Here is a 23,179-nt window from a genome sequence, read left to right on the forward strand (position 1 = left end):
CGACTATACACCTCTACAACGAGAGCCATCACCTATCCCGTCACATCATCGAGCCTCTTCTCCACCATCACCTCATGATAGGCGACCGGCAAAGATGCCACGACTTCTATCTCCCTATTCTCCACCTCCACGGGATGAGTCAAGGGAGTTACGTGATGAGGTCAATGCCTTGCGTGAGGAGATCGGTACTCTACTCGATAACGTTGGTGCATGGCGTGTGGAGGTGTCTACTTTACGTGGTGAGGTTGCCGCTCTACGTGAGATGGTAGTATCGTTGCAGAATGAGGTTCATACTCTACGCAACGAGGTAAGTTTAAGATTTTCCATATTTAACTTGATGATAAATTTACTCGTAATTTCACTTAAATTAACCATTTCACTTAGATTGCTTAGTAAATTTATTTGGTTGCTGCCAAAACTGCTAAACTTTTTACTTTAACACTGTGAAGTTAGTATTTGTCTTTGTTTTGTCTTTTGGTTGAAAGTTTGAAATATATTTATCTTTGTTTTCACTGTTTAAATATCATGTCTGTTTATTTACTGATATTTGTATTTAATTATTTAGCGGACCGATAAGGTGGATGCTTTACGTCGGGTTTTTCTTGCACGACAGAGTTCACGCATCAGACGGCGTGCATGTGCTATTAAGTCTCCGTATACCCCAATAGTGCGAAGACACCGCAAGAAGAAGCCCGACTCGCCTTTCATCCCTCAAGAGTCCACTCCTATCGTTAAAGAGGCCCCTATCATTCCTCGAGAGTCCCCTCCCACCGTTCAAGAGGCCACTGTCATCGTTGAAGAGGTCCCTCCCACCATTCAAGAGCCCGATTCACATGGCGTCATATGTAGGATTCTTGAGAAACCCTCTGACGTGCCGGACATGATGGATTCAAGTTGGCTCTCATATGAGTTACCGGCCAGTACCATACCGGTATCTGAAGAGGAGAGGAAACAACTACCGGACACAATTCTGGATAACACCCTTTAGGCTAAGACCGCAGTTGATTTTTATCTACATGAGCGAAGCCAGGGGTGTTTCACTGACATATGCAAGCTCAATGATGATATCTATTTGTTGCTTGATCGGTCTTGGTGGGGCAAATTATTAGGGGTCGAAGACAATGGCTATTTCGATGGAGGGGTAAGTCTTATATTTTTCTTATATTTTAATTTGATTATTTTTTTGTAAATTTATGTAAGTTACTAATATATGTCTTTTTTTTGTAAAATAGCATATCGATGCGTGGGTGTCACGTCTTCTAATAATTAGGAAACTTAAGGAAAATAAAAGAAATACACGATATACAATTATGCCGACGTCTTTTAACGCCGTTCACTTGAAGAATCAACGAGATGAATCATTTGCGTTGGGCAGTGGACAAGCTAAACTTTATCCTGCATGGTGGGAGGTCAATAAGGTTAGTGTTTATTTTAGATTGAGTTTAAAGGTATTCATAAATAAGTGCGCAAATGAATGAATTATTACTTATGATTGCAGGTGTTTATCCCTATTTTGGAACGTAACCATTGGCTTCTCGTCGAGCTTCAGATCCCATCCCTTAAGGCAATAGTATATGACAGCATGATAAATTACATATCATTGGCTGATTTAAGAGATATTATTAAGGGATGGAGCTCTTATTTGGCTAAATTCTTGGATGCGATAAATTATTGGACTCGTTCTGGAAACAAGAAGCCAAAGAAGCTCAATATTACAGTTAGCAGAGACGAGACCGCACCACAACAAACGAAAGGACCCAGAGCGGATTGTGGTCCTCTCGTATGCTTGGCGTTGGACCGTTTGATCACAGGAAGTATAAAGTATCTACCTCCCACCGATATAGATAGAGCTGCAGTTGGCTTGTGGTTTCGACATTATATGGCTAGATCGATATATACGAGACACTGCCTACCTGCATCCGCGTTATAAAAATGTCCATAAACAATTGGTATGTTTATAGGCTTGTGGTTTGAAAATGTCTGGTTAAGTACCTAGAATTCAATAATTTGCTGTTTGTAGGTTTTAGATGTGTAGAAAGTGTTGTTTGAGCAAATGTTTGGTTTATGCAGGTTAATCTCAGAAGTGAGCTGCGTGAAAATGATGTATGGCTGCAAAAGTTGATTCAATAGTAGAAGTGTTATTTTCTCTAATAATTATTGCTTATTTTTTGATTGTTTAATTGATTTGTAAAAGGTGATTTGTAAAAGTTGATTTGTTTAATTGATGTTAACATAATTCTTATTTGTGCTTGTTTAATTGATTGAAATGTAATAGTTGATTTTGTTGATTTCAATCTGCATTATGTTGAAGGCAAAAAGTACTATCGCAATGGGAAATGAAAATCGCAACAAGAGAATCGCAACGCGAAATGAAAATCGCAACGCGAAATTAAATTCGCGTTGCGATTTTCATTTCGCACTGCGATTCCCTCGTTGCGATTTTCATTTCGCATTGCGAAATTAGCGTTGCGATTTTCATTTCGCATTGCGATTCTCTCGTTGCGATTTTCATTTCGCATTGCGATTCTCTCGTTGCGATTTTCATTTCGCATTGCGATAATAATTTCCGCGTTGCGATAGACATTAAGATGATTGCCTATTAAGTGATAACAACTGAACAGATCATAGCAATTTTCAAACTCAAGTTACTAATACATGCCTAACTGAAAATGTTAAAAGTTCACACATAAAATCTACATAATACAACGTTTGCATTTAAAAATCACCTAAGTTAACAGTCCCAAAAGGTGAAGCCAGTTGTGATTGGGATTTTAAAGATGATTGCGATTTTGATTGCCTTTTTCTTGACACCATATGAGCTTTGGATTTTGATGATGATCCATATTTTGGTAGAGGAAAAGATGATTGTGATGGCACTGGTGATCCACATGTCAACCTTGTATGACCACTTTCCTTGCACCGACTACATGTCGATCTCTTCTTCTCTTCACCCTTAGACGATATACGATCGTGACTTTTTGGTCGGCCAGGTAGCCTTCTGTCCATGGCTGGTGGCAAAACTGTTTGTAAGTCATCTGGTATGTCTCACTCAGAAGGATGTGAAATAGGGTAGACAATCTCGGCATAAGTCTGTCGATATACTTCTGTAGTATAGCAATCCATAGCGTATGTGCTTGAATCATCTTGGTTTAGATGAAGAGCAACTTTTATAACATGGCCACACGGATAACCAGATGTTTGCCATTTCATACAACTACACGTCCTTGCATTTAGATCGACAAGCCCATTTAAGTTATTATCCAGTACTTCAAACAAAGTGTTTGAACATGGTTCAACTCTCCATGACGTTGACTTCACAACACGTTTCGTTATCTTTTTTTCAGTCCATGGTGTAACACGATGTTCCAATGTTCCTGTAAATTTAAATAAATAATACTTAGTAAAATATATGATAAGTTACGAATTCAAAGAAATAATACCTGCATGGTTTCTTTTCTTGTAGTACCACTGTTGAATAGAGGCTCGAAAAAACTCCATTAACATAGTAATGGGTAATTTCCGGGAATGACGACTTAGAGCGTTAATTGATTCTGCACTATTAGACGTCATGAAACCATATCTTGCTCCAAGTTGATGTACTCTTGACCATATTTCAAACCCGACATCTTCTAGTGTTTGAGCACACTGAGGCAAAACACGTCTTAAACAGTTTATATGCTTATTGAAATCCACTTCCCGATAAGCCTTTACAGCCTTCCAGTATGTCCATTTGTGCTTTTTTATACCAGCAGACCTTGATTTTAGATTTCTATACAAATGAACACCACAAAGTCCATGAAAAGCATCTGGGAAACACCTTCTAACAGCGTTGTCAATTGAGTTTGCCCTATCGGATATGATTGTCAGATTGCTAATAGGACCTATGCAATCCCTAAGATGCCCCATAAACCATGTCCATGAATCAGAGGTTTCAGATTTGCCAACCCCGTAAGCTATTGGCAATATCCCATTGTTAGCATCCATGGCTACTGCTAATAAGTTTACTCCAAGGTATCGACCTTTCAAATGTGCTCCGTCAACTATAATAACTGGACGCATGCAAGTAATAAACGAACGAATCTACAAAATAATATACACAAGAAATATAATCATTTAAATGTGAAATGCATGTAACTAACAGAAATGAGTCAACATAATTATATTGATTTACTAACCGCAACACCAATGGCGATAAACAACAACTCAAAGCGTCCATCTCTATCTGTTTTGATATGAGTTACCGACCCATGATTTTTCAGCTTTAAATTGTGACAATAAGCCGACAGTTGGGCAAACGATGCTTCTGGCGACCCCCTCAACAATTCCAAGGCATAACATTTGGCTCTCCAAGCTTGAGAATATGATATACTAATCTTGAACCGAGCATTCATGTCAGTCATAATTTTATGTCCCCGATATACCCTGCCATTCAAAAACATTAACTCAGCCAGAAAACCACCCAACACCTTTTTGTTTGCCTGTCTATGGTGAGGAAAAACTTGGGTTCTTGAACATGTATGTTTATCAATAAAAGTCCTAACTTGAAACATTGCGCAATCTTTTATCCTCTTTGCAATCATACGCCACGCACAGTTTTTGTCAATCGTACACCTTGTTTCGAAACGATCTTTGCTTGATTTTTTAACTTTTAGTTGATAGCCATCTTCCACACATTTCGTATACAAAACTATCTTCAAGTCTTCCTTTGTATCAAAACAATCATCTTTCTTGATACGAATAACTTTTGTGTAACAATCAACTGCTTTCTTTGACAACTCTTCTTCCGGTAGCTGAAGTAATTCTGGCATATTCCAGTTATACTCCCGTGGCATTTTCTTTTCTTCGGGGACTTTTTCTTCTTCTTTTTCTTCTTCAGGATTATATGAATTATAGAATGGATGTTCAACATGTTCATTCACAGTCGTAACTTCCTCCTCATTATCATCAACAACATCTTCCTCGGCAACGGGTGTTTCATCATCAAAATTCGGGTATTGACCAATATCAAAATCATTACACGCAGGGTCTGTTTCTTCTTCTGAAACATCATCAAAATCCGTGTATTGACCAATATCAAAGTCCGGGTATTGACCAAGATCAAATTTCGAATACTGACTAGTACTCACAATTTTTTCTCTTGGCTCATCATCGTCTAATTGGTCAATACGAAAACCGGAATTTGGTGCTGAAAGTTGATTTGGATTTGGATTAGAGAAAGGCTGTGGGTTTTGAGACCCACTTAGTTGATTACTACCCGTCAACAACATACAATGTAACATCATCACTTGAAACATTAATGTAAGCAATGAATCGTTCAACATCTTCATTGTCGGTTAACAAATAAACTTTACCATTTCTCTGATAAGATAGCCTAAATTCAATTTCTTTGAAACACGTAACATTAGAGTTTCATAAGTTAACTTCTTTAATGACAGTTTTAGTTGAAGATTCATGGGTAAAGGCATATATTGTAAAACACCATGAACATTCTCCCATGACCCTCCAAAACACAAATCTATCCAAACATGATCAACATTAGATGATTTCATGGTTGTAACTAAACAAACGAGATGCGAAACTAAGACCTGTTGCCGGATGGGGAAGGATGTCGTTGGATATAGGAACGGATGTCGCCGGAGAGAGTGATAGATGGAGATGGAATGAGTTGCGATTTAGGTATTTAGGTTATGAGTTGTTGCTGCTGCGTAGATATATACACAAAAAATTTGGCTTGCAAAACTAAAACCTGTTGCGAACTTTGAAACTCGCATTGCGATTCTGTATTATCTCGATGCGAAAGGCAATCATTTGACCATCGCAATGCGAAATGCAAATCGCAACGATAGAATCGCAATGTGAAATGAAAAAGGTAACGAGGATTAACATGCATAAACTTTTAACAATTATTGAATTCTAGGTACTTAACCAAACATTTTCAAACCAAAAGGAGTATATATGTTAACAAAACTTGCATTATGTGTATTTTATGTGTGCACTTTTAACATTTTCAGTTAGACATGTATTAGTAACTTGAGTTTGAACATTGCTATGATCTGTTCAGTTGTTATCACTTATTAGACATTCATTTGACTATCGCAACGTGAAAATGGCTATCGCAACGAGAAAATCGCAATGCGAAATGAAAACCGCATTGCGATTTTCTCGTTGCGATTTTCATTTCGCATTGCGATTTTCTCGTTGCGATAGCCATTTCGCGTTGCGATAGTCTGTTTTGCCTTCAACATAAAGCAGATTGAAAATCAACAAATCAACTATTACATTTCAACACAAATTATGTACACATCAATTAAACAAATCAACATTTACAAATCAACATTTACAAATCATATTTTACAAATCAATTAAACAATCAAAAAATAATAATAATTCTTATTTCTTCATCAATTATTGAATCAATGAATCAACAACTTTGTGACCCCGTACATCCATTTCACGCAGCTCACTTAAGGATTAACCTGCAGAAACCAAACATTTGCTCAAACAAGACTTCCTACACATCTAAAACCTACAAACAACAAATTATTGAATTCTAGGTACTTAACCAAACATTTTCAAACCAAAAGGAGTATATATGTTAACAAAACTTGCATTTGACTTACCAATTAACAATGGACACTTTCATAACGTGGATGCAGGTAGGCAGCGTCTCGAATATATTGCTCTAGCCATATAATGCCGAAACCACAAGCCTACTGCAGCTCTATCTCTATCGGTGGGAGGTAAAAACTCTGTGCTTCCCGTCATCAAACGCGCCAAGCAAAGGCATACGAGAGGACCACAATCCCCTCTGGCTCCCGGCGATTGCTGTGGTGCGGTCTCGTCTCTGACAACTGTGACATTGAACTTCTTTGGCTTCTTGTGTCCAGAATGACTCCAATACTTAATCCCATCCAAGAATTTAGCCAAATGAGAGCTCCATCCCTTGAAAATATCTCTCAAATCAGACAATGATATGTAATTGATCATGCTGTCATACACTATTATCTTCAGGGATGGGAGCTGAAGTTGGACGAGAAGCCAGTGACGACGTTCCAAAACAGGGTTAAACACCTGCAATCATAAGTAATAATTCATTTATTTGCGCACTTATTTATGAACACCTTTAAAAAATTTAAAAAATAAACACTAACCTTATCGACCTCCCACCATGCAGGATAAAGTTTAGCTTGTCCATTGCCCAACAAAAAATGATTCATCTCGTTGATTCTTCAAGTGAACTGCGTGAAAAGCCGTTGGCATTATTGTATATAGCGATTTTTATTTATTTTTCCTAAGCTTCCTTATTATTAGTAGACGTGACACCCACGCATCGATATGCTATTTTACAAAAAATACATATATTAGTGAATTACATTAATTTTTAAACAAATTAATCAAAATCATATATAAGACAAATATAAGACTTACCTCCCCATCCAAATAGCCACTGTCTTCAACCCCTAATAGCACACCCCACCAAGACCGATCAAGCAACAAAAACATTTCATCGTTGAGTTTGCTGATGTCAGTGTAACACCCTTGGCTCCGCTCATGTAGATAAAAATCAACTACGGTCTTAGCCCAAAGGGTATTATCCACAATTGTTTCCGGTAGTTGTCTCCTCTCCACTTCAGATACCAGAAGGGTACTAGCCGGTAACTCATACGAGAGCCAACTCTCATCCATCATGTCCGGAACCGATGGGGGTTTCTCAATACTTTGATATATTACCCCATGTGAATTGAGCTCTGGAATGGTGGGAGGGACCTCTTCAACGATGACAGTGGCCTCTTGAACGGTGGGGGGGAATCTTGAGGGAGAATAGGGGCCTCTTGAACGATTGGAGGGGACTCTTGAGGGATGACCGGTGAGTCGGGCTTCTTCTTGCGGAGTCTTCGCACCATTGGACTGAACGGAGACGTAATAGCACGTCCACGCCGTCTGATACGTGAACTCCGTCGTGCAAGGAAAACCCGACGTAAAGCATCCACCTTATCGGGCCGCTAAAAAAAATTAATACATAAATCAGTAAATAAACAGACATGATATTAAACAAAGACAAATATGTTTCAAACTAGAATTGTATTCACCCAAGTCATTATTCTATCATAGTTCACAAAATGCTCAGATAACATTCCAGAAGTAAGCACTTATATAAACATTTAAAAGGACAACATATATAAACATTCCAGAAGAAGAATAGTTTACTTTCGCAACACGAAACTTAAAATCGCAACGCGAAAATGACTATCGCAACGCGGAAATGGCTATCGCAATGCGAAATGAAAATCGCAACGCGAAATGAAATCGCAACGACAAAATCGCAACGCGAAACATAAATCGCATTGCGATTTTCATTTCGCGTTGCGATTTTGTCGTTGCGATTTCATTTCGCATTGCAATTTTGTCGTTGCGATTTTCATTTCGCATTGCGATAGCCATTTCCGCGTTGCGATAGTCATTTTCGTGTTGCGAAAGTAAACTATTCTTCTTCTGCAAATTGAAACTTGAATGGATTGCATTACTTCAACAAAAAAACAAAAACAAAACCAAAAACAAATACTAACAAAAACAGTTTAGCAGTATTGGCAGCAACCGAATGAATTACGAGTATGAAAAATCTTAAACTTACCTCGTTGCGTAGAGTATGAACCTCATTCTGCAACGATGCTACCATCTCACGTAGAGCGGCTACCTCACTGCGTAATGTAGACACCTCAACACGCCATGCACCATCGTCTTTGCGTAAAGTACCGACCTCCTCACGCAAGGCATTGACCTCATCACGTAACTCCCCTAACTCATCCCGTTGAGGTGGAGAACAGGGAGATAAACGTCGTGGCATCTTTGCCGGTCGCCTATCTTGCGGTGATGGTGGAGAAGAGGCTCGATGATGTGACAGAATAGGTGATGGCTGTCGTTGTGGAGGTGTATAGCCGGGTCGATTAGATGATGGCTCTGGGTGAGGTGATAGCTCTGGGCGAGGTGATGGCTCCCGAAGTGGAGGCTGCTCATCAACCGTTCCATCAAAAAAACGCTTACTAGCTTACCACCAATCAGTGGCAAGCTCAGCTTCCGTGGGTGTCAGCCTCTGTAGAGGAGTGTTGGCCTCCTAACAATATAAAAGCTCAAACAAAGTTAAACGTGTACTATTAATAACTTGTTTATAAACATATGGTAGTATTTATGTTAACTTACATTATTTATTGTCGTATACCGTAGTAAATCTTCCCATTGCAAGGTCCGTTTCCTTTTCCAGGAAATAGCCCTGGGAATATCATTTGAAGTTTTTATTGCATATGTCTTCATGGCGGGAAAGGCCTCAAATATCCAAATCTACAAACAATATAATAACAAACATTAGTAATTGTTAAATAATTACTTATAATTTTGGAAACATCATATAAAAATTCTTACCTTAAAGGCCCAAATAAAGCCTGTCAAAGTGTATTTGGAACCATCGCCATGCAAACTTTTTCGATCATCCAAGGCAGACGATAACTTATTCCATGTAGCTTTCTATAAATACGAGCCCCACGGAAACAGGTTCCACGCATTTAGGTCTTCTACCAATTTGATTAGATCATTTGGAATAGGTTATCTGGCCTCTCTGCCTAAAAAGCCGGCATGCAAAAGAATTAGAAGGCATACTCGGACAACGTCGACGTCATCCATCCGAGTAAAACCGTCTTTATTATTCAACAATCTTGTCAGGTCTTCTACGTGTAGACTCGGCCTCTCCAGCTCAGGAAAAACCCGGGATAGCCATGATGGGCGGGTAATGTGTCTAGTGTACCGACCTACATCATCGTGTCCGAAGCGTAGACCGGTGATTAAGCAAAACTCCTCCCGCCCAAAACACGTATACGCCGGTGGAAAATCAAACCATATCTCTTCATCACGACGTTGTATAGTCTCTGGTAGATCACTAGTCATGGTTTGAAGAAACAGGTGTGTCAACATCGCATCTCCACTGGGATGTTGTACTTTCAGCCATGGCCCAAAGCATGTATCCTCAAACATTTTTCTTTGTGCAGGTGAAAGCTTCGACGCAATTGTTTTGGCCAGGCTGACTTTATTTCTCAAGGTCAATTGAGCCGAATAAAAGTTCTACAAAAACAATAAACATACTAAATTAGATATACCAAAAACTACACTGTGAAGATATACCAAAAACAATAATAAACATAAAGAGTAGTAGTTTATTCTTCAAACTTAAATTTGCAACACTGTGAATTTCGTATTTGTCTTTGTTTTTTGGTTGAAGTAATGCAATTCATTCAAGTTTCAATTTGCAGAAGAAGAATAGTTTCTGAAAATGAAAATCGCAACACGAAAATGACTATCGCAACGCGAATTTGACTATCGCAACGAGAAAATCGCAACGCGAAACTAAAATCGCGTTGCGATTTTTGGTTGATTTAATAAGCAATCTAAGTGAAATGGTTAATCTATTATTGAAATTACCAGTAAACTTATCATCAATTTCAATATGAAAAACCTAATAATAATGCAAAAATTTCAAAAAGAAAATAATTAAAAAAACTAACCCTCGTTGGTTGATTTGGTTGATTTTCCATTTCTGATTGTGAGGGTGGCTCTGAGAGATGGAGATAGACGGATTTCACCGGAGATGGGGACGGATTTCGTCGGAGATGGGTGAGAGAGTGAGAGATGGAGATGGGACTGAGTTGTGATTTTAGGTTTTAGGTTATGAGTTGCGATTACGGGATATACTGTGGACGGTTCAGTGTTCCAATATATTAATATTCGTGTTTGGAATTTAAAAATAAAATACTTGGCCAGGATACTAATGGCGCTTTGAAAATCGCATTGCGATTATGTATTATCGCGTTGCGAAAGTCAGAATCGCGTTGCGAAAGTCAGTATCGCGTTGCGAAAGTCAGTATCGCGTTGCGAAAGTAAGTATCTCGTTTCGATTTTGTATTATCGCATTGCGATAGTCAGTATCGCATTGCGATTTTCCCAATTCGCGTTGCGATTTACTTATTCGCATTGCGATTTTCCCAATTCGCGTTGCGATTTACTTATTCGCATTGCGAATTGGGAAAATCGCAACGACACTGTAGACCATCGCAACGCGATTTTCAACTATCGCATTGCGAAAATGCAACGCGAATTTGCGATAATGGAGATTGCGTTGCGAATTAGCGATCGCATTGCGATTTTGTTGGTCATTTTGGCAAATCCGGAAAAAGTTGGTTAAAATCGTATATTATATGGGATTTTTGGTTACTGAGGTTATTTTCTCGAATAAAGGTAACTCTTCCACATAGTCACATAATTAGCTAATGAAACTTAAAAACAAAATCAATTACTTACATCGGCGTGCAGATCAACGGGGAACAAATTTATAGCATTTGCATTTAAATTGAATCCGCTGAAAAGGAAACGGGGCAGAGCACGGACAGGCGATCAGAGATAAGCGATAATCATATGCAGGGTATAATCTTAAAAGTAAAACATTATCTAAAGTGAGTCCCATTTGGTGTTGGAGGCGAGGAAGGTTTGGCGCGGTGAAGGCTACGACCGCGTTCAACGGTGGCAGCCTGCTGTAGCTTTGTGGGTAAACTGTAAACGACGGCAACCAGAAAAAATAGAAGATGAAAAACCGGCTGGGGTAGGGCTTTAGGAGATAAAAAATTGAAACTTTGCGGTGTTTTCCATTAAAATCGCCACTAATGTGTTACCAATTGCTGCATTTGATAACAAATGTCACTACACGTGAATCCTGTTGCGGCGTTTTTAATTAAAAGCGCCACAAATGTTATGAGAAATTACGGCATTAAATGAAAAGGCCACTATATATAAGTTTATTGCGGCATTTGTTTCAAAAACGCCACTACAATACGAGTCTTTTACGGCATTTTTTGACGTATTCATTGTAAACGCCGCAATATGTATAAAATTAGTTGTGTTTGCTCTCAAAAAGCCGCTACAAACCTATTTTGTTGTAATTATTTTGTTTACTGGTCATGTTCCCAAGCATAGACATCATTATGCGGATGGTTATTTTGGACAGATTGCCTATCAAGGATAGGAACTTGAAGATGAGATTAAATGTAGATGATAAATGTATTGTCCGTGACAGTGAGACAGAGATCAGAGATCATTTGTTATTTAATTATACTTTTACGAGATAACTTTGGGAGAGTGTGTTGAGGTTGTGTGGGCTGCATAGAAGAGCTATGTACTGGGAGGAGGAGCTCACTTGAGCATTACTTCACTTCAAGGGTAAGTCTCTACTTCTAACTATTCTCAAAATTGTTTGAAATGATCATAACTATTGTATTAAAGAAGAGAGAAATTATATACAGTTTCAGGGGTGTGCTCGTGTTGTTGTTGTCATTTTGTAATCTATTAAACTGGTGGTTCATATTAGGTTTAAGGGTAGGAAATTTAATAGGTTGGAATTTGTAAATGCTCGGCTCTGTAATGCGTGGGCTATTCCCTGGTCGTTCTTCTTTGTATTTTTATTGGATGTAACAGTTAAAATGTTTGTAATGGTAAGTATTTAAATAAGAAAAAATATATAATTTAGACAATTATTTTTATATTAAACCTATTATAGCATATATAATTAATTCTAGATCACACTCGGCTGTTGGGATTATAGTACAACAGTACTGATTTGGTGATTGCAAGACGAGCTATACCACTTTTGACCCCGTGATGCTGGGATTGTCGAAGCACAAGCTTTATTGCATGGTATTCAATTGGAGGATTGAACTGAACTTACCACGTTTAGTTATTAAGAGCGATGTCTCGAATGTGGTTCGCCAATTGGAGGATCCGTACACTAATCTATTGGTGCTTTTTTTTCACCCTTACCGAGGTTCACCGTCTGCTCGATTCTCTTCCACAGGCCTTCGCGCTATTCGATTCTATTACCGAGGGTCAACGTCGTATTACGATTATGATTATCCTCTTTGTATATTCGACGTTGTAACAGACGCTATTTTCGATTAATGAATACTACGTTAACTTTAAAAAAATAGTTGCTGTTAGAGCCTTTCATCCATTAGAAAAACAATCAATCGCAGGGAAAGGAGGAAACAAGTGAATCAAATGTCCAATTACTTGTACAGAACTTTAAAACCCTAAACATTTATTTAAGCACCCCTCCCTTTTTTACTATATATATAAAGTTTTTGCATTCACTTTGGTTCATATTTTTTTCCTGGGGAAGTCAATTCCCGAACCTCTAATTCTTGAAACTTGATGAATTTTCCTAGGCCTGTTTCTTGGCTCCCAAACAGAAGGTTCAACATGTCATAGAGGATCATGCAAGGTGCGTTCTTGACTTTACCCCATAGCTCTTTAATTGAATTTTCCTTCCCTTTCTTCCTCCTTAAGTTAATCACTGCATCAAACACAATCAGTATTAGTAATGTTAGAAAATCAGTATGTCCAAATGAATTGAGAGGGAAAGGTATTGTTAGTAGAAATAATCTGCAATTTTTCAAAGGTTGCAGTATTATACCTAGCTAAGATGGCTGCAATTTTAAGCTGTGGCAGTTCATGCATTATCGCATGATAGAGAAGCCTTTATCCTCTCAACGGTGCATGCAATCAAGTTGTTAACTGTTGCGATGGATCCGAGAGAGAGTTTCGCCGTCGGCACGGAGTCCACCAAAATCTGAAATGCAACCGTGAGAAGAGATCCACCAGACCCGCTGGCATCAGCGATGCCACCTTCGGTTCCGTCGGGGAATATTGCAAAACCGGAGGGAAGAAGAGCAACATAGTCCGGTTCCCCTCCATTTAGGACAACGTTCATTGCAGCAATGTCAACAGGAGCATAGATCACAAAAGAGGCTGTTGAATCAGTGCAACTCTCTTGCAAAATCAGCATGTTGCTCTGGCTTGAATTTGCACTCTACACAGATTTATTTTCATGTTACATACAACCAAACTAAAATCGGAATTCGATCGATCACAATATTCGTAAATGCAGTGCTTACATTTACTCGAAGTAGCGAAACACAATTGCCTGGATCCTGACCATTAGCAATGTGTGCCATTTCTTGGACTGCCCCTCCGTTAGAAAGAATATCCCACTGTGTTTAGGAGAAACCAAGTTGTAGGATCAATTAAACACTTGCAATACTTAAAAGGATCATGATCAATACATACCTCATTACGAGAATTCTCGTCTCTGAGGAAATCAAATACCCTCTTTGGTGAAACAGGAAGCCAAAAGGAAGTTGCAGCACTAAGAACAATCCCTGGAGGTCTACCTGGATCATCAATACTCTTTCGGGTCATCACCCTCACATCATCGTCCCCGGTTCCCGACAATGTCGTCCACGTGTGAGCCGTAGACGCACTCACTCCACCACAGAAACTAATTACCATTCGCTCAGCTAGCTTCAGCATACTCTTTCTTCCATCTTGATTTGTTATGACTAGTTAAACATCGTCCAAACATGAATTAAAGTTTAAATATCAGAACTTTGTATTTATTCCAATATATATAAAGCTAAAAGAGAAGTATTTTAATGTTATATACCCCCAACATCACCGGCGGGAATGTTAGAAGCCAAAACACTAGCAAGCCTCTCGCACTGTCGATCTAAAGTAGCCACCCAGCGTCTCGCTCCGAAAGCGTGGCCGGAGCTTACGAGCTGCTTGTACAGATTGTGAACGCCTCTATAATCCACTTCTACATGCTCAACCCAAGTAACCTACATTGCATAATGGTGGGGCTAGAATGATAGAGTAAAACACTATAAATCACACGAAAAATAGGGTTACCTTTGAGTAGCCATTGGGCATTTCTAGAATCAGGCAACCAGATGGTCTTCTTCTGCATCTGACAGTGGGACTAGGGCGTATAGTATCCAAGGAAACGTCAACCACAGCCCAAGTTCCCTCTGCAAGCTGTTTGCAGTATCTAGCATAATAACTCTCGCGAGTGGGTACAAGAGGTGTAGGAACTTGAAATTCAGCTGTCATCTGAGAATTTAAATAACACAAATTTAATAGCAAGTGATTTAACAATTCATCAACGTAAACATGAAGTTCCACATTACCACTTGAAGAGCTCCATTATAATTCCCTGCTACTCCTGTTGAGAGCACATCCAAAGTTGAAGCTTTCGAAACTATCCCAGAAAACACAGTTGACCACTGGTGCTGAATTTCAAAACAAATCCCAAAATTAAGTTTTTTTCTTGCTTACTTTCAGGATATATATATATACCGATGAATTGATGGTGATTACGAAAGCTTACCAAATCCATGAGAATCTCAACTAGGTTAATGTGGTTCATGATAACAACAGCAGTTTCTCTTGAAGCTTCGCATTTGAAACCAGTAGGTTTTGGCCCAAGTCCACTAGGAAAGGTTGTAATATACTCTTCTTCATTTAGCATACAGGTTGTGCCATCAAGACTGGCAATCCATAAAGGTTCATCCATTTGAGCCATTCTAACTAGTTCTTCCATAGCCGCCACCGCAAGCTCGATAATCATCGGCTTATCGGCCTCAGACGGTGCACTTATCGACCTAAGCAGATCACCAACACTATACATCTCCTCGGAGATAGGTTGCACACCGAAATCAAATGGTCGAGGAGGCACAGGAGAAGAAAGAAGAGGAAAGTTCCCCTTGCCAACATACTTTGCAGCTATTGCTGATATACGATCAATCTCATTGTTTTGAAAAAAAAAGAAGAAATAAAAACATTAGAAAACTATATAAACAAATACTATTAAAAGTTGTAAAAAAAATAACCGGATACCTCTTCCCTTAATCGAGCATTCTCAAGTCTGAGCTGATGTTCATCGAATGACATTTGTCCTACAGCAGTTGGACCTCCACAATTTGGGCACGATGCAGTGCTCAACGCTTCTCTAAACCTCATGTTGTCAGACCTTAGCTTTTCGTTCTCAGTCCGAAGCTGTGTGTTCTCATGGCGTTCATGCTGGGTCTGCAGATGAAAACATTGACGTTTAAAGCTAAGCAACCCATAGTTTATAACAGTCCATTGATCTGTTTAAGACCCTTAACTATAGGCAAATTTCAAGCAAATAACTTAAATTAAGGGCAAATGTCATGGTTTTTTTACATATATACCTTCATCTGGGTGCGCTTGTTTTGGAACCAGAATTTCACTTGCAATGGTTCTAACCCTAACTCACGCCCAAGCTCCTTCCTTTGCTTGTCGTCCGGGTGAGGACACTCTTTGAAAAAACTATAAACGAAGTACACAAATTTTCAAAAGAAAAAGTGAAGTTTTTTAGCTTATATTATTGTATAAAAAAGGGGTTTTTTAGCTTACGCCTCCATTTCTTGGATCTGGTGCTGTGTATGCCGATGGTAGCGCTTCTTTTTGTTGGGACGAGGATCATGATCATCTCCGGAGCCACCTAATTCGTGATTTTCGCTGCTGGATCTGTTCGTACTGCCGAATTCATCGTCCCTCATTCGAGCAAGTTCACTTTCCGATGTGTTCTGGGTCATCTCAAGAGGGTGAAGTTGACCTTCCATCATGTTGTTAGGCTGCTGGAACATTATCTACAGATCTTTAAGATTCCAAACCTTAAAGGTTTTTCAATCTAACACACATACATAATCAAAAACAAAAAGCCCCCACTCGAAAAACTATAAAAGCGAAGTCAATTTAAGCGTACGGATTTGTGTATGATAAGTAGACTAGAGTTATATGAGACAAACGTATGTTATGGCAGTAATTTGACTTAAGAAGAAGAATCAGGGGATCTAAATTTATGTATTTAAAAAAGGAAGAAAAGGGTTTACACGGTTCTCAAATATCGAGAACGATTTCGCTTTAAAATAACACATTTTCTCGAGTACCAAACAATAAGGGGGGGGGGGGAAGGAAAGAGATTTACAGTTTTTTTTTTTTTTTGGATAATTGAGATTTACAGTTTTATTTAGAGTGTAATGGAAAGAAATGGTAATATATAAGGAAATACACATTTCTGTTAAGGTAAAAGAAAAAAGAAAACGGGGAAGAAAATCTCAAGAGATTTGAAACTGCAGAGAGAAATATGGAGTTCTAACCTGACCAAGAGTAACGTTCCCGTTTCCGGTGATCATCGACGGCATGTTTCTTGCCGGAATCATTACTCCGGCTGGCATGTTTCAGAATCCCGATAGCTCTAACCAATTTTTGCACATATATCGATATATGTAATACAAGAATCTGGTTTCTGGTTTTTGTTTTAGCAGCTGAAAGGTTCCTTTAAGTGCCAATGTACGAGCAAGAGAGAAGCTATACAAGAATATTAAAAGAATCTGGGAAAAATAGATCTCTCAGAAAATATTATATCCAATGTTCCAACGAAGATCAAGGAGAATTCAACTATGCCTTCTTTGTCAGCCTCCAAACCAGGTTTCTTCCCTTTTCGTTTTCGGCTATGTCTGCATCATTTGAGAGTGAAAAATTACAAAACAGACTGAAACTCTCTACTAAAACATGGTTGCATATAAATTTTTGACCTAATAAAGAAGAACCCTAGAAAAGTCCCAGGGGATCTGTTTTGAGCCCTCGGTTACCTGTAACTAAAGGTTTCAGCGAAAACTGTAAAGCAGGCGGTTTAGGGTCTGAGCTTTAATGGTATATATTAAAGTAGGTTTAGAGGCTCTTGGTCTACAAACAAAGTAAGTAACATATAAAGAAGAAGAAGATGCGGAAGATTGAAGAAGAAGAAGGAGATGGATGATGAAAGAAGAGGGAGAAGATGAAGAAAACTGGGGCAGCCGAAGAGTTATTGCAAAGCATACTGAGAGGGTGCATTGCATTTAATGGAGGAGACGCTGTAAATGCTATTGCGAAAGAGATAGAGATAGAGATAGAGATAGAGAGAGAGAGAGAATTTTTGAGTATTTAAAAGATTAAATTTTTGCATTCAATTCAATCCCCATAGCTTTTTTCTGTGATGGTGCAACGAATGACGGCTACTAAAACCTCATGAATTTCTACTTTTCATCTCCTTTGCTATCTTTCTAGCACAGGATGATTGAATATTTATTGTCAAATAGTTAAAAGTATTTAGAATATGTATTACTTTACTAAATAATTGTATGATATCTTTTTCTCTTTTATTAATGTGGAATCAAAGATTGATAAAGATAGTCGCAAAATTTTATATGAGAATTTATATTAAAAATGTATGAGCATAAAATTAAATTAATAATAAAATGTAAAATAATATTTAAATTATATAAAAAATGGAAGTTTTTAGAAGATACGATCGACTTTTATATTTTGGTATACAAAAGTCAAGGTCAGGGTGACTCTTCCAGTCTAGGGCCAAAGCATACCTAAGACTCAATTGGGATTTACATAGGACTTTACAAATTGTCCACCAAGAGTGACGGTGGTGGGATTTGAACTTGACCTTATACGTTTAAATTCCTAAATCCCAACCACTTGTGTCGACACTCATTTACAGATACGATCACCTTTAATACTTATCGATTCATTTTTAAATGTTGATATCAAGATTTCCTTTTAAAAAAACATGGCATAGAATCCACAGCACGATTTTTTGGGGATCATGACATTGATTCATGCTGAAATATAATCTTCTTCAAAATTTTATTTATGTTCTAAGTTTTTGTATCTGTATGTATTAATCCCATAATCATATGTGCATCAGCTGCTGTTTATTCTGCAGTTAAACAATTTTTTTCTAATTTAAATGAGAAAACAACTTATATTTGACAAATAAGTTTAATCAAAAGGTGGGTTAACTTAGCCATAAGTTTTTATTAAATTACCATTTTAGCAATTTCTTTACGAAAATAATCAATTTGGGATTGCAATTTTTAGAAAACGATATAATATAATGAATTCATAGTTGATAACAATATTTGCATTGACCACGTCATTGTTGAGGTCAACCCAAGGTTTAATAATTCACATGTTGAGAAACGTTGAAAAGGTTTCGTTCACGAGAAAGATTAATAAATTTTGCCGTCGGTATAAGCTTTTTTTTTAGCTCTCAATTCATAAGGTTTTGTCTTAATTAATTCAGACCGATGCAGATCGTATATTTGATTTTGGTAGGTGAGTCTATTAACAAGAATATTCTACATGCATAAAGACTCGAACTGATCAAGACATATTTAAACGATATCAATTTACTTATCACTTGAATCAATCTCGTTAATAGTATAAACTTATTATTGAACATTACATATGATGGTCAAGAATAATTTTTTTGGTCATTTTACATTTCCTCCAAAATGAGAAAGAAGGGCGAAAAGGAAACTACTCCCATATGGAAATTAATTTACCATTAAATTTGTTTTTATTGATATTCCTTTCAATCAACCTTGAAGGTTATGAATGGATTTATAATTATACTTTATATGATTGAATTTGAATTTATATTTTTCAGTCACCTTTCATATATTTTTTCTTTTCTTGATCACTTTAGATTATTCATTTATGAGTTTTCATCATAGAATTTTTTTATTTAATTTAATTTTTATATTTAATGATTCATGATCTTCTCATAGACTAAATTTGGAGCTTCGAACCAGTTTTATACTTAATCAACCTTATGATTTTTGACTCAAAGAGTCATTTTATTTGAGGGATTTCTTGCATGTTCTTCTTGTCCTCTTTATTTCATATTTATTTATCATTTCTTTTTTTCTTCTTTTTTGTCCTTATTTCTTTTCTTTTTATACTTAATTGAAAAGACATGATTCCGACAATTGAAGAGTACATGGCTTTGTTCTATTAAAAAAAATATTTAGATCGATATGACCTGCACAAAACCATACAAGTCTCAATCATTTAAGAAAAAAAACTCATAAAATTAATCAAATGAACGAGCAATAAATTAATAATCGAATTAAACAGAAAGGGTAGTGAAGTTATTTCCTAATGTAGCCTCTTAGGATTAACCCAAACTCATCTTGATATCAAGAAAAAAAATAGACGTCTTCACTTTGGCCATTTATGGCTTGTTCATCTCCCGTAAGATCTTAGGGTATATAGAAGAATTTACAGTGGACTTCTTTGGTAAACTCATCAGAGAACTCAATAAAAAAATGTTTGAGAAAAAGTGTAACACCCCCTATCTGATCTAGTTGAAAATTGGGTCGAAGATGCTACCGAAAATTAAATTTAGATTGAATCGAAACAAGAAAAAAATATCATACATTCAAACGAATCCTTCAAACATTTACAAATAATTACAAGATCTCATTAAGTCAAACTTTGAAATCTATTATTAACATTCAGTTTCTAAATCAATTCTGCCACCCTATAATCGGACTCATTAGACCAATTTTCTATCTCTTATTTAGCTTATCTTCAATTTTATCTTAAATCAGATTTATCACTATATTTTCGCATCACTTATATTATCTTTACCACAACACTTTACTTATTAACTCACTTAAGATCAAATATGTTCATAATCATAGCTCATACACTCATCTCTTAATTAGTCATTTACTAAAGCTGAGAGACTAAATAATTATTTATTAGAAGTTGAAGGATTAAATTATATATTAAAAGGTCTAATAACTTTTCTTACCAATTGATTATAGGATAAGTTAAATTAGATATTTTAAGGGCTTATAAGTCATCTATCATGCATGAGGATTGACGTGCATTTTATATACTTCAAGAGACTTAAAAGATAAATTTTACGTTTTTTTAAGGTTTGGTATCGATATTGAACATTTAGTATGATTTGTACCGACTAATAGTATCTAAAATTAGTTTACGAATTTTAATTCAACAAGTAGTATCGATACTAAAAGTTTGATATTAAGATTAGATGTACCAAATTGGCAAAAACTCATTTAAAGATATAAAAAATCCTTTCTAAAGGCCTCTAACCTTGGCTAAACATCTCCTAACATGAATTATCATATAAAACTCAGTTAATCACATATCAAATAGCACCAAACATTCATTTTCCCCATAACCACAACAACAAAATTGTCAATTTATGACAAAATTTCTATATGACGTTACGTATATCGTCACAAAACATACTATAATGTGACGTTTTTTTTATTTTCTTCATATTTATTGATTAATGGTATATCTTTTATGACAATTTTAAAAATGGTCATTGATTTTTGTCACTATATGTTTTGCGCCAAAATCTTCCCACCAAATTTTTGGTGGGAAACCTTTTAATGACATTTAGATAAAATAATGACGTTGTAAAATCATCTCCGATGAAAAACATGTATTAGTGACGATTTATTATAATGACGATTCAATTTGAATTAGTGGCGTTGCACATTTGTCACTAATAAGTTTTATTGTTGACAATTTAATTTGTCATATTTTATAAGACACTAAAAGTGACATTTTATTATTGTCACAAAAGTGACAATTTAATTATTGCCATATTTGAAGTTAGCTTGCTTATTCTGTTTGGAGAAGCTTTACACGTGAACCCATTATTTTTTTAGTTTAGGAATTGCAACTTTTTTTAATAATAAAAAAATTCTTTAACATTCAATCCAAAACAATTCTTTAAAATATATTAAAAAAATTATTTAATATATGTTAAAAGACATTTTCTTTTAAAAATACATAGAAATAAATATATTTATCTAAATTATTTAAATTATTTTTAATAATTATTTAAATTGAATATTACTTATTTTTAATAACTATTTTAAATTATTTAAATTATTTTTAATTTATCTAAATTTTTTATATTTTTCTAATTTTTAATAATTATGTTTAGATATATTGGAGGTAATTTTTCAACTTCCCTCCAAATAAACAGTACAACAAAAATGTTTTTTAGCGACGTTTTTAGCGGTGTTTTGAGAGTAAACGCCACTAATTTTAAACATATAGCGGCGTTTACATTCTAAACACCATAAAATGGTAACTTTAGCGGCGTTTCTTTACAAATGCCGTAATAGGGTTCAACTATAGTGGCATTGTTTTGACAAATGCCGTAACAGAGAAGTACTTTAGCGGCATTTTTATACAAATGCCGTAATAGGTCCATCTATAGTGGCATTTTTTCAATAAACGCCGCAACAGATTAGTACTTTAGTGGTGTTTTTATATAAACGCTACAATAGGGTTCACCTATAGTGGCATTTTATAATAAACACCGCAACAAATTAGAACTTTAGCCATGTTTTTATACAAATGCCGTAATAGGGTTCACCTATAGTGGCATTTTGTCAATAAACACCACAACATATTAGAACTTTAGCGGCGTTTTTATACAAACATCGCAATAGTGTTTACCTATAGTTGCATTTTTTCAATAAACGCCGCAATTGTTTGAACTTATACGAAATGCTATAATAATTAAAGGAAAATATTATTAAATTATAGATTAATAACAAAAATGACATGAATTGAAGTAAAAATTATAATAATAATATTTAAAAAATATTATACGAAATTACTCGATGTGGATTGTATATAGAAAGTACAATATTACTTGTAAACAAAAACCCTTTTCGAGCCGATTCTTTTATGCTTTCTTCTTTTTTCCCTCAAACCCTAAACTATCAAGCTATCATATGTGCTATCAAATCTTAATCTTCCGTTCATCTCCCCGTTTGACTGCGGTGCTTGGTAAAAGTTTTTTTTGTTGGGTTTATGAGATTCCTTCAGTGTCTGAAGACTGTGAGCAACTAAGAAAAGCCTTTTCGAGTCTTTTCGCTTTCAATTTATTTTATCTCCCATTTTTTTATCGTATGTTTAATCTAACTATGTTAGATCTGAACATCTCAATACAATATATAATAGGTTCTATCATGATTGACCCTTTTTTGCATTTATTCTGGAATTGAAAATGTTTTTCGTTTTACATTAAAAGAGATTTTTTTTCCTATTTCGGTGGGGATGATCTTGCAATAATCTGTTGAGATCTATGTAGATTGTGTTTTGAAGAACTGTGTTTTGAAGAACTGTATTGTGGATTTGAATTTTTTTCTCTATACAATATGCACCCAGAAAAATATTGGAATTGGCAACATAAATTGTCTTGTTTTAGTGCTTTTATTCAAATGTGATGTAATTAGTAACAAGAATTAAAGAAAATTCACAAATGACCCATACAGGAAGTTATGGATAAATATTTTCGATTAAAACGAAAAAAAACAAATTATTTTATGTTAGTTATGGATAAATCTTTTATGTTAGCTAATGGATTCTCAAGTATCTTTCATCA

General features: G+C 36.2%; 1 protein-coding gene across 1 annotated transcript; it reads right to left on the reverse strand.

Annotated features, from left to right (window-relative positions):
• Positions 1-13,338: 13,338 nt before the first annotated feature.
• LOC120163179 (homeobox-leucine zipper protein HDG2-like) lies at positions 13,339-17,738 on the reverse strand. The gene is made up of 14 exons (XM_039173177.1): positions 17,547-17,738; positions 17,234-17,262; positions 17,052-17,185; positions 16,306-16,529; positions 16,101-16,218; positions 15,766-15,954; positions 15,257-15,673; positions 15,057-15,158; positions 14,779-14,979; positions 14,534-14,708; positions 14,158-14,429; positions 13,986-14,081; positions 13,505-13,900; positions 13,339-13,384 (listed from the first exon to the last, which is right to left on the reverse strand). The coding sequence occupies exons 3-13, from the start codon at positions 17,127-17,129 to the stop codon at positions 13,541-13,543; spliced, it is 2,232 nt and encodes a 743-aa protein (XP_039029108.1). The 5' UTR covers positions 17,130-17,185; positions 17,234-17,262; positions 17,547-17,738; the 3' UTR covers positions 13,339-13,384; positions 13,505-13,540.
• Between the last annotated feature and the right edge of the window lie 5,441 nt (positions 17,739-23,179).

Source organism: Hibiscus syriacus, unplaced genomic scaffold (genome assembly GCF_006381635.1).
Source record: "Hibiscus syriacus cultivar Baekdansim isolate YM2019G1 unplaced genomic scaffold, ASM638163v2 tig00111427_pilon, whole genome shotgun sequence".
NCBI classification, from domain to species: Eukaryota; Viridiplantae; Streptophyta; class Magnoliopsida; order Malvales; family Malvaceae; genus Hibiscus; species Hibiscus syriacus.